The sequence below is a fragment of the Tauraco erythrolophus genome, chromosome 16, assembly GCF_009769465.1.
Source record: "Tauraco erythrolophus isolate bTauEry1 chromosome 16, bTauEry1.pri, whole genome shotgun sequence".
NCBI lineage: Eukaryota > Metazoa > Chordata > Aves > Musophagiformes > Musophagidae > Tauraco > Tauraco erythrolophus.
The window spans coordinates 9,614,136-9,641,702 of record NC_141480.1 but is presented as its reverse complement, the minus strand read 5'-3'; the positions used below and the strand labels follow the sequence as shown (position 1 = coordinate 9,641,702).

Here is a 27,567-nt window from a genome sequence, read left to right as displayed (position 1 = left end):
GTTGATGTCACGACAAAGGTGACTACAGGTTCTGCAGTACACCACTGGAAAAAACAGAGTCAACCTTAGTATTTGAAATTAATACTGCATTTTGTGTTCCACAAGGCCAGTAAAAAGTAGTATTAAAATAGCAGAACTGCCTTTTAACCCTCTGCCCAGGCGCTACCTCAAATGTTGCCGACTGACTTTTGTGAGTCATCTGTCAGAACTGCAGCTGCCCTGACGGGTCCTTCACGTCCCGGCAGGACCCAAAGCCAAAACTAAACCCCTGGTCTCCCAGAGGAATTTAAACCCAAACCTCTGCCTTTTCCGGGGGTGGAGGGAGGGAGCGAAAAGGTAACAGCACCGGCCCCGAGTTGCACCGGCGTTGGCAGAGCCCCGCTGCCTGGCTGAGGGTCTCCGCGGCGCGCACTTGCGCGCAGCCTGCCCAGCCAAATCCCTACGCCCAGAACGGCGATTCCCGCTCAGAAAGCGCGTTCTGCTCGGCTCCCCGAGTGCGTTTGCAGCGGAGGGTACCGCGGCGGCGGAAGAGCCGCTCGGCTGGCGCGCCGGCCGGCCCCGAGCGCTGCGCGGCTCCGCCGCGGGCGGGCGGGCGGGGCGGTGCCGCGCTGCGGGAGGGGCGGGCGCATGCGCGGAGCGGGGCGGCGCGCGCGCGCAGGCAGCGGGGCCATGGCCGCCCGTCTGTGGGGCGGTGGAGCGTCGGCGCCCTGAGGCGGCGCGGTGCAGCCATGGTGCCTCGAGGAGCTGCTCTGCCGCCGCCAGGCACCGAGCCGCCGCCGTCATCGTTGCTGTGAGGCGCGGAGCCCCGCCGCGCCACCGGGGAGCGGGAGGAAGAGGAGGAGGAGGCGGCGGCGGCGAGGACGACCCCGCCGGCCCAGGTGATTTCCCCCCCCGCCCGCCGCCTCCGACGGGCGCGTGCCCCTCTCCCGCGCCGCGGGGGCCGAGGCGCCCCCCGCCCACCCTCCCCGCGCGCGTGCGGGGGCGCGCACCGCGCCGCCGCTTCCACGCGTGTGCGCGTGGGTGTGGCGGGGCTTCCCCGACCTGCCCCGTGCGCGGCGCCCCCCGCCGCTCCCCCCTCCCTCCCCTCCCCTCCCGCCGCCGGCGCTGGCGCGCTTTGCGGGGGTTACTGGAGTTCAGAGGCGGCGGGGCCGCGCGGGAGGATGCGAGGGGCTCTCTGCAGCGCCGGGGATGAACGCGAGAGTTTCCCGTGGCGGGCGGCGGGCAGGAAATAAGCCGCCGGTTGTGGAGTGTGCGTGGAGGCGGGGGGGCCGTAGTTTGCACGCCTGCATGCACGCGTGCGTGCGCTCGGCGCGGCAGTGGAGCTTGACTCGGGCCCGGAGGATGAGTGGCTCGGCGCTGCGGTCCTGGCCGAGGTTTGGGCTTCGCTGTGGAGGTTGCGGTCCTCCCCTCCCTCCCTAGGGCCGGGATTTACCTTCTGGCTCCCGCAGCCGGCTGTAAATACCCCCTGACCCTTTTTCTGGTGAGCGGGCGCCGCACGCCCGTGCGGGTGAGACACAGCTGCGCCGGGATTCGGGTGTCAGGAGGGAAGAGGGAGGCCCGGTTATTCCCTCCTGGAGACGGGCCCTAAAGCATATGGTAATGCTTATGTAAGAAGCAGTCTCTCCGTAGCCTGAAGAGCAGGGCTTTTTCCGTCTTTCCTGCTTATATCATGTTAGTCAATTTTTTTTTTTTTTGAGACCTTCTGTAGTCTTTCGGAATAAGGTTTGTGATGAGAATTTCCAGTTTTTTTTTTCCTGTGATCGAGAGTGGTTCTGTGTACTAAATACACTTGTGACAGATGGTCGTTCTTAGAGGAGTTCTTATCTTTTGGTTGCGCTACCTTTTTGGGGGGGTGGGGACTGGTGCATAAATAATGTGGTTGAGAGAATAAAGTGGAAAAAAAGGTGAGTTTTTTGTTTAATGCACCTAAATGTCAGTGAACGAGGGAGACTAGTAGATATTATAGGGAAAAAAAAAAAAGCTTTTGCGTTTACCAGTAAAACAGAGATTTCTGTAACACGTTTGACTCATAAATATTAGCTGTTTGTGATCTCATTCAACATACTTTTATTTTTTTTTAAGTCTGTAGGTGTTGCTGGATTCATTTCTTCTGCAATTTGTAGTACAGTAGTTTCTGTTAACTTGTTTTGTGGACTTGGATAATTTTAGCTATTTTTGTATTAGGGTGTTTTTTTTTGTGTGACATGCACCTCCAGAGATCAAACTTGGGAGAGGAAGAAGGAAAGAATTTTTAATTACTCTTTTCAATCACTTTTGTTTGTAAGTTAGCGAAGATAGATTTAAACATTAAAAAAAACCCATTTTTTAACATGAGAACTGTTGAACTACTGCACCCTGTAACTTGGGTTTATCTGCAACCTTGGCTTATTTTTGCTAGTTATCTTAAGTAACAAGCTGCCTGTCCGTGAGAAACTGTCTTTTTGTTTCTAGTTAGTTTAAATAACTATGGTAATCAGCTGCTGGTTTTTGAGCCATAATGTCATGAAAGGATTTAATTTTAATAGTTCCTAAACTCATTAGCATTAGGAAATTGTTGTCTCTGTGACCACCATTATGTGGCAGGATCGACAAAATTCTTGGAGCGCAATATAAAGCTGCTGCTTGTCCAAAACACAGGGTTCACCTTGTTTACATCTGTCTTAGGAGGATCTACTGATGTTAGAGCAACCTGATTCTGATGGAGGTATGAACTGAGCAATGTATGGCAGAAGAAATACTGAGGAATTCCTTCCTTTGGAGATGTTGGAAAGAGATTAGTATCTCAGATTCAGCAGCTGGAGTCTGTGGTGCAGATGCAGAAAGTCACATTATGCCAATAAGATGTGAACAAATGGGTGTGTCGTGGAAAACTGTATAAGCCTGCTTAGTGTTTCATGTTGTGCTCTGGGAAGTGTTCTTTAAGCTGTTTGCTAAACTGGTGTTGGCTTCCTCCTCTTCACACAGACGTGCGGATAGCTTCTCTTTCAGTCCTCTGAAACTCCTTGTGTTTGGGTGGTGATTTACTCTCTGAGTCCATTTTTAGCTCCAAATACACCTGGCAACGTTTGATGTGGTTATGAAGTGGACAGTCCACTGTAATTTTTCTTTTTGTGTCCATGTTCGTGTCTAGCACCCTCAGTATGATTCAGACATCAGCGTGCCTTTTACTTTTATAACATTTCCTTTCATTTTAGAGAAGTCCTGCTGCTTTGTGATTAGCTGCATACTTGAAAAGAAGATTTAGAAGCAGGTACTTCCTCTCATGGAGTTTTTCTGGAAATTTTTTCTGGTTACGTGTCTTGAGTTTGAACATGTTTTAAAAGGGACTTTTCTAAGTGTTTTCACCCTTTGTTTGATCTTCTGTCGTGCAAGTCTGGTGCTGTAGGAAGCTAAGCTGCCTGTTTGACAGGCCTGGAAACCTGGAATTTTGAATCCTGGAAATAAAGATGCTCTTTATTTACAGGATTCAAATAGCTAAGGCAGCAGCAGTAATGGAAACTTTATCAGTGTTGACCTAGAGAGATCTTGAAAGTCTGATTTTATATTTCAACTTCTAACCAGCCAGGTAACTAGTTCTTGGCATTGCAGGCTCTAAACATAGGCTGAGTCTGTATCTGAAATGGCTGGAAACTAAATGAGCAACTGTGGAGGATTAAATAGATTTCATCCTGTCATGTAACGTCATCCTGGTAACACATTTGGGTTGCATTTTTTTTTTGTGAGGTTGATGGGGTACGCCGGCTCTACTTGTGTGGCTGGTCTCGCTGTGATCCAGGTCTCTGAGGTGGGTTGTCACAGACTGCATCATCTTGGGCTGTCATTAGTGCTCTGTGTGCAGGTCCTCTGGGTATTCTATCCTCTGCAGAGGCACTTTGGGATTGCTGCCCAGATTTTTCTCAGAATGTGCTGATACAAATGTGGTTAGGCAGGCTTGTAGGTGTAGGCTTGCAAACATGGCTGTGACGGCAAAAAAAATGCTGAATAACTAGTTAATAAACCAAACCTTGGACTGGCAAGAAACTGTAGAGTCAAAAAGGACCTCAGAGCAGTTCAGTTCGTTGATTCAATCTAGATTTTTTTTTTTTTCTGAAGATTTACTTAAAGATGTTATTAGTTATATTTTTATTTTAATGAATCAGTTTCCTATCTTCCAGGTACCTACCTGAACTCAGCAAATCTGTGATCTAAAAAATAAGCAGCCCCTGTGTGTGTGGCTGGATTTGAACTAATCGTACGCAGGCAGAGCACCGATCCTGTGGGAATCCATAGAAAGATTTTGCTGCATACCTGGTGGATTTGTTAACCTTTGTTAACATGTGTTAGTCTCCGAGTTCAGTTCCCTGGTCTTACCTGCTCATTATGAAAAATAAAAGGCACAGGATGTTTTACAGGCTGCCTATAAATAATACACTTGCTGTATAATTGAGAGTGTGCTGGAACTGCTCATAGTCTGTCAATGTACTCCAGAAATAAATCTTTAAAGAAAACTTAAATTCACAGCTCTATGATATGTATCTTCATTTCCTGAATTGATTTTCTTCTCTCATAAAACTTGCTAGAATTAATGAAAGTTGGAAATGTAGATTTATTTTTTCTTCTGTACAGTTAACTATCTCTGTTTTCATCCATTTTTAATATGCCTTAAATGACAATACACATTCACTTCTGTCCATATGAACAGATAAGAGATTGACCTAATTTATTTTGCAGTAAAAGTTGTTTTTTACAAAGTACGTTATGTATTTGTTTGGAAGGATTAACCTTAGCTGTGTCTCAATTCACGACTGAATGAGTCTGGGTGAGTAGGAATTTAGGAATTCATTTGTTTTTTACGTGGAAGTAACAGTTCTCCAGTCACACCGCCGCAGCAGCTCTATAGCAATCCGTATTGTTAGACCAGATGGGGAAAAAAAGGAGGAAAAAGAATTTGTTTATTGTTAAGTTCTTGCATGTCAAGATCGAGTAGTCTGTTTGCCGACTGATTCTCTTTAAACATTTAAATCGAAGGCTGAATACTCTCTGGTTATCACTTGAAATTCCTGAACTGCTCTAGTGAATTACAAAACCTGCGTGTTACTGGGAATGCTGACCGGATCCGAATGGCAGCGATGCCGTACAGGAGTGCCATGTTTCACTGCTTTATTAGTGCAATTCGTGCTCGCTGGATCTGGCCTGCTCAGCAGAAATTTTTGAGTGCTGTCCTTGTTAGCCAACACGGAACTCGGCCTCATTTAAATTGTACAGGAGCAAGACACCTCTTGTGTTCCTTGCTGCTGACTGCATGGGGAAGAGCTGGTTTGATGGATCCCTGACTCACGCGCTCTCTGGAGTTCCAGGGTTTTTGTCTATGGACTCACACAGGGAAATTATTTCTAAGTGCATATCTGATAAACCTTTCATCCTGTTCCTTCCCTTTTCTTCTCTTTGTTTTTTTTTCCCCCTCCTAAACTAATGATACAAAGATCTAAGTCTCTGAAGAACAGGATTCTTTTGTACTTAAAATTCCTTTCTTTTTGCTGCCGAGAACAGGACAGGCATATAGAGGGAGAGGTTCTGGGAAGCGTGTGAATGCAGCCCAGCTGATCGGTCTGGTTTTAGTTTTTGAACTGTGTGTGACGTTGAACTTTTCTGTAGTTACTGATAGTTGTATATTTTGTTTGTTTGTTTTTCCCTTTTTACCTCTTCAAGATCTATCTAGCAAAGTTTACCCTATAGGAAAATAAAAGCTTTTCCTGGTGATGGTTTTGGTTTCAGAATGTATCACTGAAAAATGATTGGAAGTGGAAACTAGGTTACAGATCAAACTCTGCTTGGTAATGGATGTATCCAAAGTAACTAGAATTTCATAGATGTGAGGAACAGAAGTTGAAATTCTCTATTTTGCTTTCAAGTCAATTTTTCCAAGTGTTTTAGGTCGTAGTCCTGCAGGAGAGTGAGCACCTTGTTCACATATGTTAGGCTGAATGTTGCAGGATCAAGTCTGGTTTTGAAGTTCTGATACTGACTGGAGTTACTGTATCTTTTTGTGGTGATTTTTGGTGGCAGTAGTATTAGAATAACTCTTGAATATGCAGATATTCCAGTGTATTTCTGTAAATATTAAGTAACTTTATAATTAGTGCTTTTCTAAATGTAGAAGCTCTACTGTGTTAATGTAATTTTGCACCTGCTTGGATAAATGGATGCACATTTTGTGTGACTTCTTGGACGGCTTTACCAGTGAGTATTTTCTGCCTGTGATGTGATAATTTATATTTAAATTGGTGCATAAACAAGTTACACTGGTTTAAGTGGCATAATTCACAGCTTCAGTGGAAAAGGTAAAGTTTTGTGATGACAAAACCTCAGAAAGAAAATTCTATTAAAGGGAAAATGTGTGTTATATTTGAGGATTTTTTTCTTTTTTGAGTTTACTGCTGATCTGTTCTGCTAATGGATTAAGCTGAGACAGATTTGTGATAGTATTTTTTTTATTTTTTATTTTTAAATTGTATTTTGCTAATTCTACTGTTTTCTTTAAAGCTAGCCAGGAATGTGCTTTTGACAAAGTGGGTATGTCAGGGGAGGGAGGGATTTTTCAAAAGTACTGTGGTTTTAGAAAACAAAAAGGTTTCATGAACATTAATCGAGTTATGATGGGAAACTTTTAAAAGGTGGTTTTGGTCAAATAGCACAACTGTGCTTGCACTCACTTAGAATGTGAAGTTCTTCCTAAGGCCATCGTTTTTCTTACCCTGATTTGGAACAGGGAGATGTTTGAAATCATGGGGAAAAAATTTTTGAAACACAAGCTAGTGGTTTCCCAGTTCTATTCTGGAGTGCATTTTTTGGCTATGTACAACAGTGACCTATTTTTTTCTAACATCTGAGCATCCAGCGACTCTTGTCATCATCATTTATCTAAAGGTTTTAGAGGTTTAATGTTGTGGTGGCTTTTTGGGTTTTGTTTGTTTTTACACCAATCAAAATAATGTATTGTGAGAGCCCTTTACAATGTAATGAGCTTAGAGCGATGGACTTTGTTGCCCGCCTGTATTGCGTTCTGTTAGAACTTGGCAGCAATTACAACTGAGGCTTTATTTAACACATCCGCGTTTCTAGTGGAGTTAATTTTAAAGGGTTTCTTATTAGTATTGGATGCTTCCTCAGTCAGTGGCAGAATACGCTGCAGAGTTGCAGGGACTGCTTCTCGCAGCCTGTTCACTGTGACGCAGTGTGGTTTTCAAAGTTTGCGTTGCTTTTATTTTAACAAGGTTTGAAATGTAGATTGTTTTCTTAGATAATACAAATGCTGCGCTTTTCAGTTCTCTTGTGTTCTCAAGTATGTGTGTATTGATTTGGGAGGCAAAGTTTTTCAGCTCAATTTGGATGTGCTGAACCTCAGCTAACTTACAGTGTTAGGAGTAAGTCCATGGAATTCTGTGTTTGGGGTAAATAAGGAAAGTGAAAATTCAAGTGAAAATTTCCTTGTTGTCTTACATGTTCTGTGGTGGTTGATGACTGGAAAAGGTTTGACAGTTACGATAATGTAATTTGAAATCAGGTGCTTGTTGTCACTTTACATGGGTATTTTTGTGACAGAATGAAAACCTCTAAGTCAGTTCTCACCCTGATCTACTTGGAAAAGTGACCGAGCAAAAACCCAGGAGGGCGGCTTCATTTCAAAGTTTTAATTAATTTTGCAAACTTGGCAAAACCAAAGATTTTTGAAAATTCTGGGATGTTTAAAATGTTTTGATATGAATTATTTTGAGCTGTGTGCTGAGCATTGGCTTGTGTTTCAGTGTGCAGCCTGGTGAAACTCTTTGTATACAATCCCTGCATTTCCTGACTTTTGTTTGTACAGTACTGTACTTTTAAACTCCATCTTTTATTCACACTAAATGTTGAATGCAAGTATTCTCCAGTAGCTGCTTGGGCAATGGGTTTGGTTGTTTGTTCTAAATATTTGTTGTCTCCTGGCTGACCTTTCAGTTCGTTTTGGGAAGCATTGTGAAATGCTGGTGTTGTGTGGGATGCCCGACGTAGTGGGGAGACGCTTCCTGTGCGAGTGGAAGGATGTGCTGCCTCTGGGGTTTGTAGAGCTGTTGCAAGAGCTCTGTGAAAAGTCTTTGCGTTTACGTAACTTGAAAAGTTACACTGTGGGCTAGATGGTGACAAGCAGCAGCCCCGTAACCTGTGGTTTGCTGAGCCAAATCTCAGTTTTGATCTGTCCTGGCTTCTTGAGCTGAATTAATTTCATGTCATCGTGCTTTGGTGTCAGTGTGGCTTTAGGTGTGCACATGAACAGTTTATGGTAGTATCTTGGCCATGGTGACACAAACAAAACTTCACATGAATGTCGTGTGTGTGCGTGTCACAGGAAGGAAGATTTTGTTTCTGTATGACACCATGGTTTCATTTCATGCATTACTTTCATGTTGTCTTGATAGTATAAAACTTATACAACTGCAAAAACTTTTAAAACTTACAGGACTTTAGTTGTATTTTTCCTTGTGTAAAACTTAATTTAATAAGTGCAGTTCCAAGTGCAGATTTCTGTTTCTTTGGTCAGGATGCAGTTCTTTCCAATTGTCCCCTGTCCTGGTTTCAGCTGGGATAGAGTTAATTTTCTTCTTAGTAGCTAGAATAGTGCTGTGTTTTGGGTTTAGTATGGGATTTGGTATGAGAAGAATGTTGATAATATACTGATGTTTTTAGTTGTTGCTAAGAAATCAGACTTTTCAACTTCCTGTTCTTTGCCAGCGTACAGGTGTACAAGAAGCTGGGAGGGAACATGGCCAGAGGAACGGACCCAGACTGGCCAATGGGATATTCCATACCATGCGACGTCCCATTCCATACCATGCTCAGTGTATAAATGAGAGTTGGCTAGGATGTTGGCTCACTCTATTCTGGGATGGGGAGAGAATCAGGAGAAAACTCGTGGGTTGAGATAAATACAGTTTAATAAGTAAAGCAAAAGGCACACACCCAAGCAAAGCAAAACAAGGAATTCCTTCAGCGCTTCCCATGGGCAGGCAGGTGTTCAGCCATCTCCAGGAAAGCAGAGCTCTGTCAGCGTTAACAGTTACTTGGGAAGACAAACTCCATCACGCCAAACATCTCCACCTTCTTCCTTCTTCCCCCAGCTTTATGTGCTGAGTGTGATGCCGTATGGGATGGAATATCCCTGTGGTCAGTTGGGATCAGCTGTCCCAGCTGTGTCCCCTCCCAGTTCCTTGTGCACCCCCAGCCGACTTGCGGGTGGGGTGAGAAGCAGTAAAGGCCTTGACGCTGTGTCAGCACTGCTCAGCAGTAATGAAAACATCCCCGTGTCATCAACACTGTTCCCAGCACAAATCCCAGACATAGCCCCATGCCAGCTACTATGAAGAAAACTAACTCTATACCAGCCAAAACCAGCACATCCCCCTAGTAATTTGAATTGGGAAGCTTTTCTTGCATCTGACCTTGTCAGGGGATTGGTTGTGCTGCAGGTGATTGTTTTTACTTGTTTGGATGTCTGCTTGTGGTTGAAAGCTTGCTGGATCATCCCCACCTTGGCCTTGAATACTTCAACTGCACTTCTCTAATACCATGTGTGTAATTGGTGCCTCACAAATACAGCCTGGGGTGGATGCTGTTCCTAGGGTGGGCAGGTGGCATGTGGTAAAACCAGCGCGTTTCATTTAGGGACAACTACCAGTCTCAGCTGAAGACAGTGCTCTGACAGGATGTGAAAACTGATCCTTTTGCTCTTCAAAATGGTCCTGTGATGATCTTGTCCAGCATTTTTTTCCTGTGTTTTTTTCTTTAAAAAAAAGGTGCATCCTTCATTGTTTTACATCATCTGTCTTCGCTGATCGCAAACTTCAAAATTAAATTACTTTCTAGTACTCCAGAGTGAGGATATGATCTTTTGTTTGTATGATTCCGTGCATTGAATTACATTAAAATGAGTAGGATAGTTGCATTATTGGTCCAACATACAGCCCTCAAATTCTTTAAATATATGTGTTCGTAAAGGTTAATGATGCCATAAATGATTTTTAAAATGCTTAGATATTGAAAAATTATTTATTTCCATTTTCATTGAGGAAGTGAATCTAAAATGTTTTAAGAACATTAGTTGGCGGTTGTTTTTTTTGAGAGGCATAGAAGTAGTGTTAAGATAAGTGGAGGCAGTGTCTGAATTTTGTTGGTGTTTGCTTTCTAAAACTTGTCGTGTTAATGTCTATGTAGTACCTAGTATATTGGGGTCTTTTGGCTGGAGTCTTGGATGCTGAATTAGTGCAAATAAGACTGAAGGCTTATTTGGTGCACACTCTTCGGCCGGTTTTATGTCGTTAACCTGCCCCTTCCTCATTTTGTGGTATCATTGTGGAAAAATTGCTGGCAAATTGACCTTTATATAGCAAAAATAGAAGCTGTCCTGTCTGGATTTGAATTTAACTGGGTTGATTCATTCAGTCATTTGTGGCCACGCAGGAAGCCCCATTCGTGTGATCACAAAGCCTAATAGCTGTTTGTACAGTGAGATTGATCTGATTACTCTTCTCTGTCTTGTGCTATTTACAGTCTGCTGCCAATTCACAGAAAGGGAAGAGAATGGCTGCAAAGGAGAAGTTGGAGGCAATATTAAACGTGGCCCTGAGGGTCCCAAGCATCATGCTGTTGGATGTCTTGTACAGATGGGATGTCAGCTCATTCTTCCAGCAGATCCAAAGAAGTAGCCTGCACAACAACCCTCTCTTCCAGTACAAATACTTGGCTCTTAATATGCATTATGTGGGTAAGTGTACATGTATTCAAGAGAAAACGTTACCGTACTACTTACTACAAGGATTTTAAGAATTTGGTCTTAGCATGATTATATAGTGATTACAACAAATAGCACCGTAATATATTAATTACAGTTCTTGTTAAGGGACTGTTTATGTTAGCAATAAAGAAATCCTGTCTGGGGTCTTCTACTGGACTTTGATGTTTAGCCTCGATACATAGAGTAAACCTAGTGTCTGGAAACACGATTGATGCCCGGAAAGAATAGCACAGTGACTTCGGCCTGCGTCTCGCTGATGAGAAATGCTGTGCAGACAAGAAGTATCGTAATTCATATCATTGGCAGTAAGCAAGAGACTAGGGAAAAGGTTGCCTAGTTTGAGCTGTGACCACAGAACAAGAAGGTTACCTTTCACTGCTGCATGGATACGGCTCTTCAGTTTACAACCCTATGAACCATATATGTGCTGTGAGTGGATTAGAGCAGATGACAAGTACTTGTGTTGCAGATAAATGGAGAAAATGACTAACACAGCTCAGGGAGCTGAGGTTTGAACCTTGGCCTGAGAGCCTAGCTGTGGAATGCTAGATGTCTGTTTTTAGGAGATGAAAGGATTGATGTTCTAGGACCTGCTCTCCAGGTGGGTACGTGATTCATCTAGTGACTGCAGATGGGGTTAATTAGGGTTTGGATCCAGACTGTTGAGGTTGATAGCCAGTGATGATCTACATGAGTGCTGCCTAGCTTGGAGAGAGCTGGCTAGCATATAATTTTCCCACTCTGCATGTTTCTTCCTGGTAGATGGCTTTGGAGGATAAAGATGTACTGCAGTCAGCTAAAGGAAACACCCTTTAGTAAGCAGTAAGAGGACTGTGGTTTTTTTTTTTTTGAAGTAACACATCCAGGTTTTTAATCCTGACTGCAGAAATATTGGCATGTGACTTTTTTTAATTTATTAAATGTCTGTTGTCTGGAAATTATTTAGTGGCATTAGGACACACGACTTTCTTTGTTATGGCTCCACTGTACTCATGCTGGGATAGCAGTGTACTTTAATGCAAAAGCTGATGTTACAGTTTTATGCCCTTTTCATGTGTTTGTGGGGGAGAGTACTTGTTTGTTACTGGTGAAAGTGACACAGGACCGTGGTGGCATGTAACCGCAGCTGGCTTTCTCATGCACTTATTTGCGCACAAGTACTTTTAGGAGTTAGTTTATCAGATCAGTTTCTAACACTGAACTAACAGTTGTGCTGTTAGGCTATCAAGATGTCAGTGGGTAATTTCCAGTTGTGACTACAGCCCCTCTTTATGATCAGTTGATAACCTTGTCCTTGCTTAATATGTTGGGACACACCAATAAAACTGCTACAGAGAGGGTAGGTATTATTACCAAAGCATTTCTCACCTGGATGCTATTTTAGTCCTAAACCAGTGGATTCTGACTTCTTCAACTTACCATTGATATGTTTCAACATGCTGATCTGTTTTATTTAGGAAAAATATCCACTGTTTGTATTGGCAGTTAGGAAACACAGTATTGGCAAATGCTGTGGCAGCTTTGCAGTATCAAACAGTCGCTGAATTTCTTATATAGGCAGTGTGAGATAGCGTAGCATAGACGTGCTTCTAGCCGCTTAGGAAATTGGGTGCTTCTATCTTGGGCAGATGCTCAAGGAACGATTTGATTAGAGTCATAAAAATCAATGAACTCTACTGATCTTGAGACAGTGAACCTTTTCCTGGAACTAAGGGTCCAAAGTTGGAAATTTGCTCAGAACCGAGGGTTACCAGGAATATCTCTTCTGTTTAAATGCACTCTTTTTCTTCCGTCTGTTTGACCTCAAGTTTGAAAAGCCAATTGATTTTGATCAAGTGAAGTGATGTGTGTTATAGTGTGATTCATGTTCTGGTTAGAAGTACTGGGAATGTAATAAAAGCCTCTAGGATGCAATTTGCCCTTTGATACAGCTTTTCCCTTTCATATCTTTTCATGAAATAGCCCTTACCTGCTTTAGTGAAGGAAAATATCCGGTCCTGATAACCACTCAACCGCAAGTTCAACTGCATGGACTTTAACTACACGTGCATAAAGGAGTGCAAACAGCAGAGACTAAATTCTGGTTAGAATTGTTGAATGTAAACAGATTAATTTCATATAGGAAAAATTGCCAGGTAATTGTATTTATGAACTTTATCTGTCAAATGGCACTGCGGTTACTGTTTCAGAAGGCATAAAACACCTGTGAATGGCCTGCAGTGGTCTTCAGTGTGCACTTCAGCTCTGTGCATGAAGTTTGTGTTATGTTGCTTTATTTCATGGTACTGTTTTCCCGCATATGAATTATCTTCTAGAATCACCATTAAAACTGTTTTTCACTTCTGAGAACTTTCCTAGGTGTGTCAAGTGTGCTTAAAAAGACAAACATCAAACTTAGTTAAGCAACAATTTGGGAATGTCTCTGGCTGAAAAGATTTTGTTCTCTGTATATGAAAGTTCATATGAAAGGTCATACTTGATAGTTACAGGATCTCCTCAGTCTTAAAACTTGATTCATCACACTCGTATCTTTCTGGAAGTACTTTTGGTGCATCTTACAGGGCATTTGCCAGGTAATTCATTGAAGACTTAATTTTAAATTATTAGAGATGCTTGGGATTAAAAGGAGTTGACCTGTGTACTTTATTTTTATTTTTTTTAGTTTGTTATATCTACTGGATATCTGTATAAACAGACAAGAATCAGATGAAGTGGGGCTGCAACCCAAATTCAAGTGCATGTACAAGTGATACTCAATGAGGAATTATATTAAAAATAGTAAAAATTCTTTTGTCCTCTGAAAGGAGTCACATAGAAGGTTTGGTTCTATAATTGGTCTCTTTCGTGCCATCTTTTAAAAAACAATTAAAAAAAACCCCATCTTATTTTTTTGTTGTATAAGTATTGAAAAGTCCTGAATGATAAGCCTTATTTGCAAATGTGACCAGTGAATGAGAGTGCATTCTGTAGTTCTTCCTGGAGTTTTTAGGAGTATCTTATCAAAGAGCAGTACTGTCCCAGGACTTTTGCCCAAATACTCCAAGTCATTGTATTTAATTTCTTTTTTTGATAACCCATCCAGGCAGTCTGGCTGAAGAGTAGCACGTGATAGATTTGGGTGTGGTATGCTGTATTACCAGATGTAATTCTGACAGTTGCTATGCTGTCTGTTACCAGGTATAAAGATCTTTGGGGAAAGAAGCTTAGAAAGAAAACTAACTTTTTTGTCCACAACTGTTAAAGATATAATGTGGTTTCATTAAAATTGTTGTGTATAGATTCAAAGTAGCCTCTCCTTCAGGAAAGATCTGTGGAGCTAAAATGGCTTTCTGTCTCAGACTGCTATGTAGGGTAGACTAGCACACTCAGCTACTGCCAGACTTCAGTGTTCTGCACTGTAGAGTAGCTCTGAGAAGACAGTCACTACTTTTGATGAAGAAAGTGGAAACAGTTGAAACCACGTAATTTCTTCCTATGAAGGGCAAAGCGATGCTATTTGTGCTAGCTGGTAACTACTCTGAGCTAGATGGGAAGAGGAGAGTCATGAGCGTAACCCGTAATCATAGTCAGACTTGGAATTTAAGTCATTGTCACGATGGAGGCACAGACTTGCACTAAATACATAGTGTTTTCTTACCTAAGAATAACAATAAGAACAGTGTTCTATCTTAAACTGTACTATTTGTCATTACAAAAAAAAAAAGAAATTATTTGGAAAAACATAAGGAAACTGTTTACATACTTGGAATAGGTGGAAGGTATGTCAACTTTCACAACCCCATTTTTAATTGCAGTTTCTTGAACGGTGCAGTTATTACCTTCATCGTGTGGTCACATCGCTTGCTAGATGTGAATTACTTGCCCTGAGTGCTGTCTTTAAAAGGGAGGCTTGAGGGAGGAGAAACCTTCTGAACTTACTGCCGTCCTGTGTATCCTCATTGCCCTTTCCTTGGTTTGCTCACTTTTCTTCAAGCTCTTATGCATTAGTTAGGAGATCTTTTATTTGGATTGCGTTTTTTTGTGGTGGTGTCTCTCTTAAGAGGAAGGAGAGAGTACTCAGATAAAATCACAATGAAAAGTGCCACGTGAAGCCAATGTGAGAAGAAGGGAAAAGTGCATTCCAGAAACAAATTTCCTGACATTTTGAGGAAAGGATACCTGACTAAATGTGTAAATGCACTTAATACATACAAGGATGAAGTGCTGCTAGATTCAGCATCTCTGGGTTTGCTGTCCTATGTCTTCTGTCTCCCTCTTGCCAGCAGCATTTAGATAAATGGGTAGTAGAACTATTTTCTGAGTGTGACTATTTTAAACTGTAGCTATTTTTAACCAAATGCAATTATATGACTTGGTCTTTATTTCTTACAAAAATTACTTGCTATATTTTCGTATTCTTTTCTTGGATAAAGCACAATGTATGCTGCAGTTGATAGCGAAAATGTTAGAGTATTCCGTGCTCAAAATATAGCATGCCCTTTTTTCTCTTTCCAACTCTAGAGACTGCTGATTCTGATACTGCTTCCATAGTGTCATAGACTGTTAGTAAGCAGTTTTCTCAGCATATGGATACTTTCAGGTAACTTTTCTGTATAAAGCTGGTATCTCTTTTTGGCAACTTGAATCACCTTTTATTTAAAAAAAAAAAAAGCCAATAGCAGCTTGCTTGAAAGGAGACGCTTGAAAGGGGACACTTAAAATTTTGAAGTTTGCTTGGCTCTGAATACCAGTCTCATGACAACATAGCAATTTGTGTTCATTATTTAGAATAGATTGTGACTGTTTATATTTTTACAGTTCCACTTGTGTGTTCTTTTCCAGTACTCCTGCGGTTCTCCAGAACTCTGATTGTTGGGCATGCAGTAGTATAGAAACAGCCTCTGAATCATTCGGCAGAACTAGAATCATAAGTCCATTTTTTTTTGTTCAGACAATACTGCCAATCTCTGTAAGGAACTCAGTTCTTGGATTATTTATACTTAGAGTGCCCAATCTGTTACGCATTTAAAAATTTAAGAAACAGCTGTTAAATCTGGTGGCAGTACCCCAGTAGTGAATTGTTTTGTTGGTATTATTTTCACTGAGATGTGCAGATGTTGATAACAGGATTTCTGATCTCTGTTTATAGTTGCACTGTGCCATGACTGGGTAAATACTAACTTACTTGTGTGCAAGTATGTATAGATGTATTCTTTCTCAATTTAGAACTAATTTTTCAACGTATTTTCTGAAAGACAAAAACATTTGTCATGTTAGCTCCAAGTACAAAATTTCTTGGAGTAACTAACGCTTGTTTGCGCAGCTCTGGCTGAGCAGGAGGGTGAGGAAGAGGTGTGCTTTGGCATTGCCATGCAAAAACGTCACTCCCCAAAACTGCAAAACATCTTAAAGGCCACTGTGCTTGTAGTGCCTTGAACAGGTATTCAGTTAGCAGGCTAGATGAAAGCTACGCTTTGTGGTTCTAGTACTGGTGCCTCGGTGGCTGCTTGAGACTGGTAGGGGTTTTGGCATTAAGTACTCTCTGAATGGCTTGGCTTCTAGGTTGATTTCAGCGGAGTGAATTTTGCATGAGCTGCGTGTTGGAGCCACCTCTGATGCAGGAGAGGTCATTCTGTGTGGTGGCAGAGGTTCTGTGTGACACGACCTTTTGTAGCATAGCAGCAGAAGAGCTAGTCTCGCTCTCAGAAGGACAGCAGAGCTGTCCCAGTCAATTCAGAAGACGCTGTTTGGCTGAGTTATCCTTTGAAGGATGCTTAATATGAATTAAGGATGTACAAGAGCTTTTTGTCTATCCTTTTATGTGACTTAAAAATTAGGGTTCCTTCTGGGCTTGAGGTAGCCTCCAGTGAACAGGTCACAGAATCTTCTTGGTGACTTCTGTATCATGCCTTTAAGTACTGTGAGCTCTAAAGCATGTCTTTTAAAAATCACACACTCTTGAGATAGATAGTTTAGACGTAGACAGTTTATTAAATCTCTGTGTAAATTGTTGTGTAACCAGTCTGGTGACTGGTTATCCTGAGAATTAGACACACTGAAAATAAAGGTGCTAATTGTTGTTACGCTACTTCTGCCATGTCAAATACAGTCTTTCAGAAGTCTGTCCTGTGTTATTGGTACTTGGATGTTGTGGCCAGATAGTCTTCTGAATAAACTGGAATGAGGACACTCAAGGGTTAGGCTGAAATGAAGTGACTAACTCAGTAGTGCACTGATCCTACATTGTGTCAGGAGAGATAGGAGTTTTGATGGTATTCTTCACAGCAACTTGCTTTGCAAGTCATTGTAAGATAAGCCCTTTACCTTCAGAGGATATAGGGGAGTGTGACCTTAGGCCCCCTCTCCCCCAAATTAATTTCCTGGTAGAATCCAAGCAATTGTACTATTATTTCCTGGCACTAAAAGATTTGAATTCCTCACTTTGTAGTATCCAGTGTAAACAGCTGCTTTTCTTTTGGGAGCAGTTTTTCTTTGGCACTCCTCTGCAGAAGCAGTATCCAAGAGATGGCATGGTTTTATTAAGAAACATTAAGAACTCTTTTTCATGTGCAAAGTTCTCATTTTTAGACTAAACCTGCAGGAAACTTTGAGTAATAATGTGAAGTGGACACAAGGGATCTGTAATCATGCAAATGAGCGCTAAAATGCTTCATAAAGAAGATGGGTTGCAACTTTGATTGTGCTCCAGAAGTCTCCATTGTATGCAGCATGTCAATAAAACTCAAGACACCTGAGTCAGCAAAGAGGTAATATGGGAAACACCTTGGTGGTACACAAATAGAAAGAGATTGCTGAAAGGCAATCTGTGAGCTGCTGCTTACTGTAACAATGAGCATTGCACAGTGAGAGATTTTAAAATCTAGCTGAATCAACAAACTGTAAATGAGGTAATGAGCTAGTTAATACATGTGTTCTTGTCTAGCAATGCTTAACTTAGCTTTTCTGCTTATTGTTTTCACGGTTTATTTTCTCCAGTGGGGCCTAAATCTGTAATGATGGTAGAAGTTCCCTGCTTCCTTGTGCTCTTGAATAGGTACTGAGTGGTGAGTCTGTGTATTTGTAAGGTTGGCAGAATTGGTCTTCTAGAGTGCTCCTTACAGCTAGAAGCCTAAAGGTGCAATTCTGTATCTTGGTCGCCTAGCACTAGGGCACTACTGCTGTGTTCAGGAATTTCATGTGTTGGAACGGTTTCTTTACCAGGGCAGGAATAGGGCTTCACTGAGCCTGATACTTAAACAGAAACGTACTTGAGACTTGGTATATTGTCCCTTTTAACTCACCAAGAGTGACAGTAGCACGCGTGGCCTGCATCAAGGGAGGGGAGTGCTCATCGCAGATGTAGAGCTCAAAGTGTTGGATGGAAGTGGGCGTTAGTTACTGGTAACCACTGTCTAAAGGTTACCCAGTAAGATGACTGTTCCTCAAACTGTAAATCCTTGTGCGTGGAGAATCTCTCCAAAGGGATATATGTTCTCGAGATCATGTTTTCTTCTGACAGAGGAGGTGCAAATGACAACAGAATGTCACGATTTCGATGAGGAAGCTGCTGTGAGAAATTTCATTTCCCGGTCCTTTGTTTAGAAGTAGAATCTTGTTTACACCGTACACTAATTACATCATTTGTCTGGATGAGAACAAAGGGAATAGAATATTGCTGCTACTATATCTGAATTTGAGCTTGTCTTGCTTTTCTTCTGCGATGAGACAGTTTGATAATGAATTATTTGCCTTTTTTTTTGTTTGTTCGTTTGCCAGAGGCGTTGTCAATAAAAATGAGGTTGGTACCACTTTGGGAATAGGACCTCTGCAGCAAAAATGCAAATATTGCAGTATGAAATGTGTTGAAATTTCTCACTTATCAAGTCACAAGAGGGAATTGTAAATAAGAGTGAAAAGGAACTACTTTAAATGTCTTTCACTCTCCCCCTCTTCAAAATCTAACAATTAGAGCAAATAGCTGCTTCAAAGTGAATGTTTAAATTCCAGACCAAACTCAAGAAGAATGAACTTCAATCACTTCGAAAACACTCCTATGTAACATGACTGTGTGCAGTTACTGCCCTCTAAAATGTCTCCTTTTACAGAAATTTATCCTAGCACTGCTCAAGTACATTATCACGTGGCCAAGGAGCAGACTTTCACGTGGTAGAATAAGGCAAAGAAGATGGCAGAGCCTAAATGCAGATACAGTAAACAGGTATTCTTAGACTATTTATAGAGTAACAGAGGGATAAAAGACTCAGTTTAGTACTCCACCTGAAAGTGAGTCATGGGCCTACAGTGAGGAGGAAGGGTTTAGAGAGATTCGATTCAAGTGCTGCAATGATACGTGGTTGTGCCACGTGAGTTGTTCCGAAGAGAGAATTGTCCCTAACTAAGCAATCAAGGGAAGGTGGTGAATACAGCAGAGATGAGGTGTTAAGAATGTCTGCAGATGGTGTGAGAGCTGCTGGAGCTGGCTCATGATGCTGTGCTATGGTGCAAACTAGTTCTGTCTTCATGGAAATTCTGCTGAGGAGTTCCTGCTCTTGTCATTTGTGTGCTTGGTAGAAGGAAGGTGGTGAACAGAGAAGATGAATTCCATAAAATACAGGTGTTTGCTAAGAAAACTGATGATGTAGAACATCTGCTGTGCTGTATTAGCTAGAAGCGTGTTATTCTGTATAAAACAACTGCTAGAAGGAAACTGTTGTGGTGCTGGGTTTCAGGCCCCTTTAAAAAGCTCAAAATAAAAATCATAGAATGGTTTGGGTTGGAAGACACCTTTAACGATCACCTGGTCCAACCCCCCTGCAATGATCAGGGACATCTTCAACTCGATCAGGTCACGCAGAGTGCCGTCCAGCCTGGCCTTGAACGGCTTTCAAGGGATGGGGCATCTACCACCTCTCTGGTTAACCTGTTCCAGTGTTTCACCACCCTCATCTTTAAAAAAAATTATTTCTTATATCTAGTCTGAACCTCTTTTAATTTAAAACCATCACCCCTTGTCCTATTGCTACTGGCTCTATTAAAAACTCTGTTCTCATCTTTCTTATAAGCCCCTGTTAAGTACTGAAAGGCTGCAGTAGAGTCTCCCCAGAGCCTTCTCTTCTCCAGGTTAAAGAACCCCAACTCTCTCAGCCTTTCCTCATAGGACAGATGTTCAAATGGATACTGTACAGAAACTCGTGATGGTGACTTGTGTGATACTTCATTTTAATCAAAGAAACTCAATTATTTCAGCTTTTGAAAAGGCACATCCTCAGACAAATGTGCAACTTGGCACATCTGCTTTTTAAAGGTACTTGGAAAATTATTTTTAATGTTAAATACTTAAATTGTATATTTATATTTTTAAAAGGTAATTAAAAAGACCTTGTCTGTCATCACTTCTGTCATCTGTTGTATCTGAATTGATCTTTGCTTGGCATACTGTGGGTCTGATGATTTTTCTAGGAGCATGTTGCAAGTTACCTTCTTGAAGACCTAACTATTGGTAGAATTTTACAGAGATGACTTACTGAAGGTGGCAGATATTAAGTAGCCTTGAAGTACTTCTTCATAAATACTGACTCTGAAATTGTGTATTTTTCAAATATTGGAACATACTGTGTTCCCAAGCTGTTTTGTAGTAGTTGGTTGTCCTACTACATGGGAGTGCTTAATCTAGAGTTACATTATTTTCTTAAGTATTTTTAACGAGGTATAAACTAACTCAGTTAAGAAGGCTGTGCCCAGTGTTGCTGAGCAGATGGATGAAACTTTAAATGTAATGTGACTAGTGTAGCTGTAAGTGTCAGGATAAGTTCTTCTATAGTGTTTTGTTCTTAGCTGCAGGGAAGCTGTTAGCTGTTGCTGTGTTGGGTTTTTTTCATAAATGGATTTCAGTGCCAGGCACTTAAGCTGAGCTTCAGAGAGCATGAGTGCACTGCATTGTGATGGAGAGCTCGGAAATAGAGATTGGTAAGGGCACCATGTGCTGGGTTTTTGACCTGCAGAGCCTGTCCGGGAAGGAGAAGAGGATAGGCCTGTACCACCCAGTTGTGAAGTAGATTTCAAAGTACTGCTTTACTGAAGTGTCCTAATGAAAGCAGATACGAATAAAAGGATCAGTGTTCTGCTTGTTGGAGAGGCTGTGGAGCAACTAGGCTGGGTACTTGAAGAGTAAAGCTGTATCTGCGTTGGGTCTTTTTCCACAGTCTTACTAAATGCTAACAAGCAGTGGAGGAACTGCCAGTGTAAATTCTATAAATCCTAGACTGTGCCGAGTCTTGTCCTTGATTTATGGAACACTGATAGCTTGAGTGTGCTTTAATGTTGCTAGTATGGAGAACAGCCTGTGTGTCCCCATCTCAAGTTATGAGCATGCAAAGTGCCTTTAAATCATGAAGATATAGTGGAAGAATTAAAATGTGTGATGCTAATCAGTGTAGAAAGGTGTTCTATGTGTCCTTTGCTTGAAGAAAAGGATTTTTTTACATCAATTGGCTGAGTTTGTTGGATGGATACGCTTTTTTCCCTGACACTGAAACTTCCTTTCACTTGGAAGAAGAGGGAGACCTAGGCCTGTTTTCCCTTTGTTACATAGGTTATGTTAATTAAGTCTTGTTAAAATACTGACATCTAGATGTAATCTTACAGAAGCAGGTAAAGCTGTTTCTGTTTATGGGGGAAAAAAGAAGTGGGAGAGTTTTTGAGTGCTTTGTGTTTTGATGAGAGGACAATATAGGTACGTTGATTTTAAAACCAAATGAAAACAAAGGTGGTTAGAGAGATCTGAATAACTTGAGTATTAATTCCTGTTAAGAAATTTGGGATTAGATAGGAGTTTTTGGAAATTTCAACCTCTGTTTTTTGCTACAGGTTACATCTTAAGTGTTGTGCTCCTAACTTTACCAAGGCAACACCTGGTTCAGCTTTACCTGTACTTTTTGACTGCACTGCTGCTTTATGCTGGGCACCAAATTTCCAGGTAAGAATAAATACATTAATTTTGTTAGCTTGGTTTAGGAATTAGAAAAATGACTGATATTTTGTTAATATCTTGGGTAAATGGGATAGATCTGGTTTTGTGGAGGTCTTGTATCTGTGCCAGACACCTAAATACATCTATTCTTTGTCTTGAAAAAGTTTACAGAATTAAATACGCAGTCAGGTAGTTCTGATGTGTTTTCATTGACTTAGAAGGAATTTCAAGCTACATTTCTGTAGAGTGTAATGTCTATTAATCTGAGGAGAGAAAGCATTTACCACAAGACAAAACATGGCCTCTGATGTAGTAGTCCGAGTTACTCAATGACTCAGCTAACATGCTTTCAACACTGGAGCATTCTACAAAGTACATAGGACATTACTTTGTGTCCTGGCACCTGTGATGAGAGAGAAAATAGAAATATGGAAGATGGTAAAAGTAAAGTAATAGTGGAATTTATTCTTAAATTCGTCCTTGTTTATGTAATATATTTTACAATGAAAACAAAAAGAAAGGCATTTTGGATCTAAAATGCTGAGCAAGAGGCTGAAGAACTCTGGAGTTGGACAACACAGAATTGATCATCGTTTGGCTCCAGCTGAATCTGTTGAAAACCAGTGTAAACTGTCATGCTGACAAGAAGTTTAATTGAAAATAAAGAGAGTGCCATCACATTAATGGTTTTACGTGGGAAGTTTTGAAAATACGGACTTGAGCCTAAGTTATTTTGGTGCTTGCTGATGAGAAGCATTTAAAAATGTGCTTTTGATTGATTTAAATAAGATGTTTGTTATTTCTGCATTAAAATTGTTCTAAAGCATTTGTTGGAATATCTTTTACTCGGTATGTTGCAGTTCAGGGGAGTGTTAATGAAGGTTTTATGGTGACTTGATGTGTTGCTGTTGTGGCTGTCAGAGTTGCAGTTAATGATTTCCTGAGTGGATGAGGGTGCAAGGGAGGAATTACGGCCTCTTACTGCCTGTGTAGGAAGGAAGGAGGTTTTTTTATCAAGGGGAGTCCTGAGTTTTTAACGATACATTTTGCGAGTGTTTCTTACAGGGTCGAAGGCTTAGTTATTGGAAAAAGCAACCTAAACATTATTTAAGAACTTGTGTTGAAATAAAAAGAAAGCTAGTAACAAATACCCATCAGGTACAGGGCTTTGGTCTGGAACATTTACAGCTGGAGATCTGTATGCTATTCTGGATCTTTAAATTTTTTTAAAAGAAAGGGAGATGGTGTGAATTTTTGTTGATACATTAAGTGACAGCACTGTGTTTGATTTTTAAAACCTTTTTTGTTTGTGTTTCTATGTCGTGTGAATTGTGAATTCTATTGTTTTGTAAGGTTTGAGACTTTAAAGGCTTCACTGAAACATGTTAGATAACTATTGCTTGGATAACTAACTACAGCATATTCGTACTAAGCTTTCTCTATTTGATGCTTCTGGAGTGAGTTAATAAAGACTTTAATTAAGTCTTGCATCAATTAGCACAAAAAAATGTATTTAATTAAAAGATGTCTTGGATTCAAATAGACCAGCAGTATTCCCTAGCTATTTTGCAAAGCAAATGGAGTTGCTAATGCTCTTGAGTGAACCTACCCATTCCCTAGATGTAAGAGTGACTTGGTTTGGAAGGAGGCACCGTGCAAGGGGTTCTCAGCAGCAGCCCTTGTGTAATGTGGGGAGTGACACTTGCATTAGCTTTTCAAAAGAATTTTTGAATCCGATTAGTTTTCATACTGAAACACACAAATATAATTTTAATGGGACTATTCCTTTTATTGCCAAAGCTGTCCAGTTGCCCCTGATGTTTCTATTTAGCAGAATGATTATAACAAGACTTACAGTAGTCAGGTGTGGAGACTGTTCCTGAGTGGTTTTTGTTAATAATTCTGCTTAGAGCTGTAAACTTCCAGTGAGGTGCTCCCATGCAGTACCAGTTGGGATGCTATTTAAGACAGATGAAGAGGTCTTAATTGAGGCCAGTTTGGTTAATGCAAGTTACAGAACAAGACCAGAATCAGCTGGCACTTGTGACTCTGCAGTGTCCTGGAAATTCTGAGCTGTTGAAAGACTTCAGCTTTCAGTGCTTTTTTTTCCACCCCAGAAATAGCTTGTGGTTCAGCTGCAAGTCTGGGAATAAGATCTGAATTTTATAGTTAAGCTCTGACTTCAGACTTCCAGGTCTTCGTGACCTTGACAAGTCACTTAACTTCTGAAGTGTTTGTTTCCTTATCTGCAAGACTGAGAATTACCATAATGTGTAAAAATTGGTTAGCTAATGTTTTTGAACACTTGGAGAGTTGAAGAAGATGCTACATTTGTATGTAGCATGTTAACCTGGCAATTTGGGTGGAGATAATACACCATCTGTTTATGGAAAAAGGAGAAGTCGGCTTTAAAAAACAAAATCCTGCTGCTCCTGACAAGGAAAATGGATGCTGGTTTTATTTTATATGTCTTGCTTAAAAAAATCACATTTCTGTTCCTCATTTCCAGCAATAAAACTTGGGAAAATAAATATTGCAGTTATGCAGAAAAGAAATGATGCAATTAAACACAATGTTGATGCTAAAAGAATTGAATCTACATCATTATCTTATTTCATGTTTTGCAGTTTTGTTATGATTGTATTCCAAGTGTTGAGCCTTGCAGAGCTTAGAATGAGAAGATGGGAGGCGGTGGGGAGAGCAGGAGACCGAATTGTTTCTTATGGATAATCTTAAAATACACTTAATTTTGAAGTTGTCTGTAGACATTTAAAACCTATGAGAGTGTGTGTTTCATGTTGACAGCGGAGATAATCAGACGAAGTAAATGTCAGCAATATGAGTCAATTAGGTCAGGTAACTGCTGTGCCTTATGTCAGTCAATTACAAAGCGTATTTTTAATAACAGAAGACCTTTCTGTCCTTTCACTAACAAAAAACGGTCGTGTGTGAAGCACTATATCTCTGCCTTTTAGAGCATTGTGAGTCATGGCTCTCCATGAGTATATGTTAACAATCCTGCGGTTTGATTAAATGCGGCTGGGAATGCATCTATAGAATGAACAACAGGCAATCTGATCTAAGCTTTATTCATATATCCTAATTTTCTAAATCATAGAATCATAGAATCATAGAATGGTTAGGGCTGGAAGGGACCTTCAAAGGTCATCTAGTCCAACCCCCCTGCAAGGAACAGGGATATCTCCAACTAGATCAGGTGGCTCAGGGCCTTGTCCAACCTGGCCTTGAACGTCTCCAGGGATGGAGCATCCACCACCTCTCTGGGCAACCTGTTCCAGTGTTCTACCACTCTCATGGTAAAAAATTTTTTCCTAATATCCAACCTGAACCTACCTCCCTCTATTTTAAAACCATTACTCCTTGTCCTATCATAACTGGCCCTCCTGAACAGCCTCTCCCCATCTTTCCTGTAGGCCCCCTTGAGGTACTGGAAGACCGCTATAAGGTCACCCCGGAGCCTCCTCTTCTCCAGGCTGAACAGCCCCAACTCTTTCAGCCTGTCCTCATAGGAAAGGTGCTCCAGCCCTCTTATCATCTTCGTGGCCCTCCTCTGGACCCTCTCCAACTGGTCCATGTCCTTCTTATGTTGGGGGCTCCAGAACTGGACGCAGTACTCCAAGTGAGGTCTCACAAGGGCAGAGTAGAGGGGGAGAATCACCTCCCTCGACCTGCTGGCCACGCTCCTCTTGATGCAGCCCAGGACGCGGTTGGCCTTCTGGGCCGCAAGAGCACATTGCCGGCTCATATTGAGCTTCTCGTCCACCAGTACTCCCAAGTCCTTCTCCTCAGGGCTGCTCTCGATCCAATCACCACCCAGTCTGTATTTATGCCTGGGATTGCCACGACCCAGATGTAGGACCTGGCATTTGGCCTGGTTAAACTTCATGAGGTTGGTACGGGCCCACCTCTCCAGCCTGTCAAGGTCCCTCTGGATGGCATCCCTCCCTTCCAGCGTGTCAACGGCACCACACAGCTTGGTGTCATCGGCGAACTTGCTGAGGGTGCACTCCATGCCACTGTCCACGTCACCGACAAAGATGTTGAAGAGGGTCGGGCCCAACACGGACCCCTGAGGGACGCCACTCGTGACCGGTCTCCACTTGGACATTGAGCCGTTGACCACTACTCTCTGAGTGCGGCCATTGAGCCAATTCCTTATCCACCGAGTGGTCCATCCATCAAACCCATGACTCTCTAATTTAGAGAGAAGAATGTCGTGCGGGACAGTGTCAAAAGCTTTGCACAAGTCCAGGTAGATGACATCCATTGGTCGACCCTTGTCCACCGATGCTGTCACCCCATCGTAAAAGGCCACCAAGTTGGTCAGGCACGATCTGCCTTTGGTGAAGCCATGTTGGCTGTCACCCACCACCTCCTTGCTCTCCATGTGCCTTATATAACGTAGCCTTATATAAATGTGCCTTAAATAACGTAGTTTCAGTCATTTCATTAACTAGTAAATAATGATTTTGGCATTCTTGTTTTCTTACATTGCTGCAGTAAAGTGAACAATTCTCCAATGTAAAAGCTGCAGCTTAATACAGCTTTAATTGATCAAAATTGGGTGCAGGCACTTGCTCTTCTCAGCATCTTGTATGGCACTGCAGCTGTTCGAGGCATCTTCTGATTGGTGTCTGTGCCAAAAGATCCTTGTGTTTGTACTGGTAATAAGAGAATCATTGCTTTGACTTTCGTTATTCAGACATCATCTACAAACACTGTTTAAAAAATTTACGAGATCTTAAAACATTGCTTCCCCAAGCTGGTAGGCCTAAAACTCAATTAATGAGAGTTACTTAAAGAATTCAGTCAAGTACAGATCTCTGTGCAAATGACTGAATCAGGTGGGCAATGGCAAGAAATATAGCTTGAAGGAATTTGAGTCATTTCCAGGCACGTTCTTGGTGTTCAAGAAGCAACTGTAAGTGCAGCTTTGTTGGTATGTCTTACCTAAGTTACGTAAGGTCATCTTGCTACAGTTGGTATCCTGGATGATTTTGTAACCCATTTCCCAAGAGATATAGAAAAAACTTGATGTCTTCACTGCTTTCTTCTAGCAGTTTAGAAATAGGCAGTGTTCTCACCTAAATTTGAGGATGGAGCATGACATGGTTAGTACAAAAAGCCATCTTCAACGTGTTGTAAATGGTGTTATTTTTTTCTCCCTTTCTGACTCTCATGGATTATCCTATTTGTGCTGCTAATGCTTTCAGAGAGTGCTTTGTGCAGGTTCATATGAAATAAAAAAAATACCCAGTTTTGTCCCAAAGATTACATCCGTATGGGTGTTGGAAGTTGGAAAAAACCCTGTGCTTAGCTATACCTTGATAACAAGGGGGAAAGTTCGATCTAGAATCATTTGTCTTAGATGCCTTTTCAATCCTCATGTGTTCTTAATTATAGGTTAGAGTCTAAAGAACCCATTTCAACATACATCGCATATACTATGACACTTGAAAAGCTGCAGTGAGTAGGCAGGGTTGTCAGCTATGAAGAACAGGCTTTGAAGTGTTTGTTTTAGTACTTTGAGATTTATGTCTTGAATTCCAGAGATTTTTTGCAGATGAAAATATGAGTATCTTAGCTTGGGGTAGCAAGCTAGTACTAGAAGAAGGATATATTTCCATGTTTCTGGGGAGAAGCGAATGCATCCAGTAGCACAGTGTTGCATGTTTTTCTTCACTGAAATGAAAAGCGCAATTCTTACATTGGTTGTGGTTTCGGGTACTGTTTGCTTTGACTGCATCTGTTCCCAGCAAGCGCGGCTTGCCTCACTGATACAAATAAATACATA

At 41.5% G+C, this 27,567-nt stretch overlaps 1 protein-coding gene across 6 annotated transcripts in view; it reads left to right on the top strand.

Moving 5' to 3' along the window:
• The first annotated feature begins 839 nt into the window (after positions 1-839).
• The window catches only part of RNF145 (ring finger protein 145), a 47,979-nt gene continuing 21,251 nt past the window's right edge, over positions 840-27,567 (top strand). The window contains exons 1-3 of one of the 6 annotated variants that reach the window (XM_086621612.1): positions 840-878; positions 10,561-10,774; positions 21,650-21,758. In XM_086621612.1, the coding sequence (XP_086477738.1) occupies positions 10,591-10,774; positions 21,650-21,758 (293 nt within the window). In that variant the 5' untranslated portion in view covers positions 840-878; positions 10,561-10,590. Of the gene's footprint in view, positions 879-1,188; positions 1,250-1,341; positions 1,374-1,513; positions 1,597-1,647; positions 1,723-10,560; positions 10,775-21,649; positions 21,759-27,567 lie in introns of those variants that run through there. The other 5 variants (XM_086621609.1, XM_086621614.1, XM_086621613.1 and 2 more) reach the window with 5 other exon arrangements.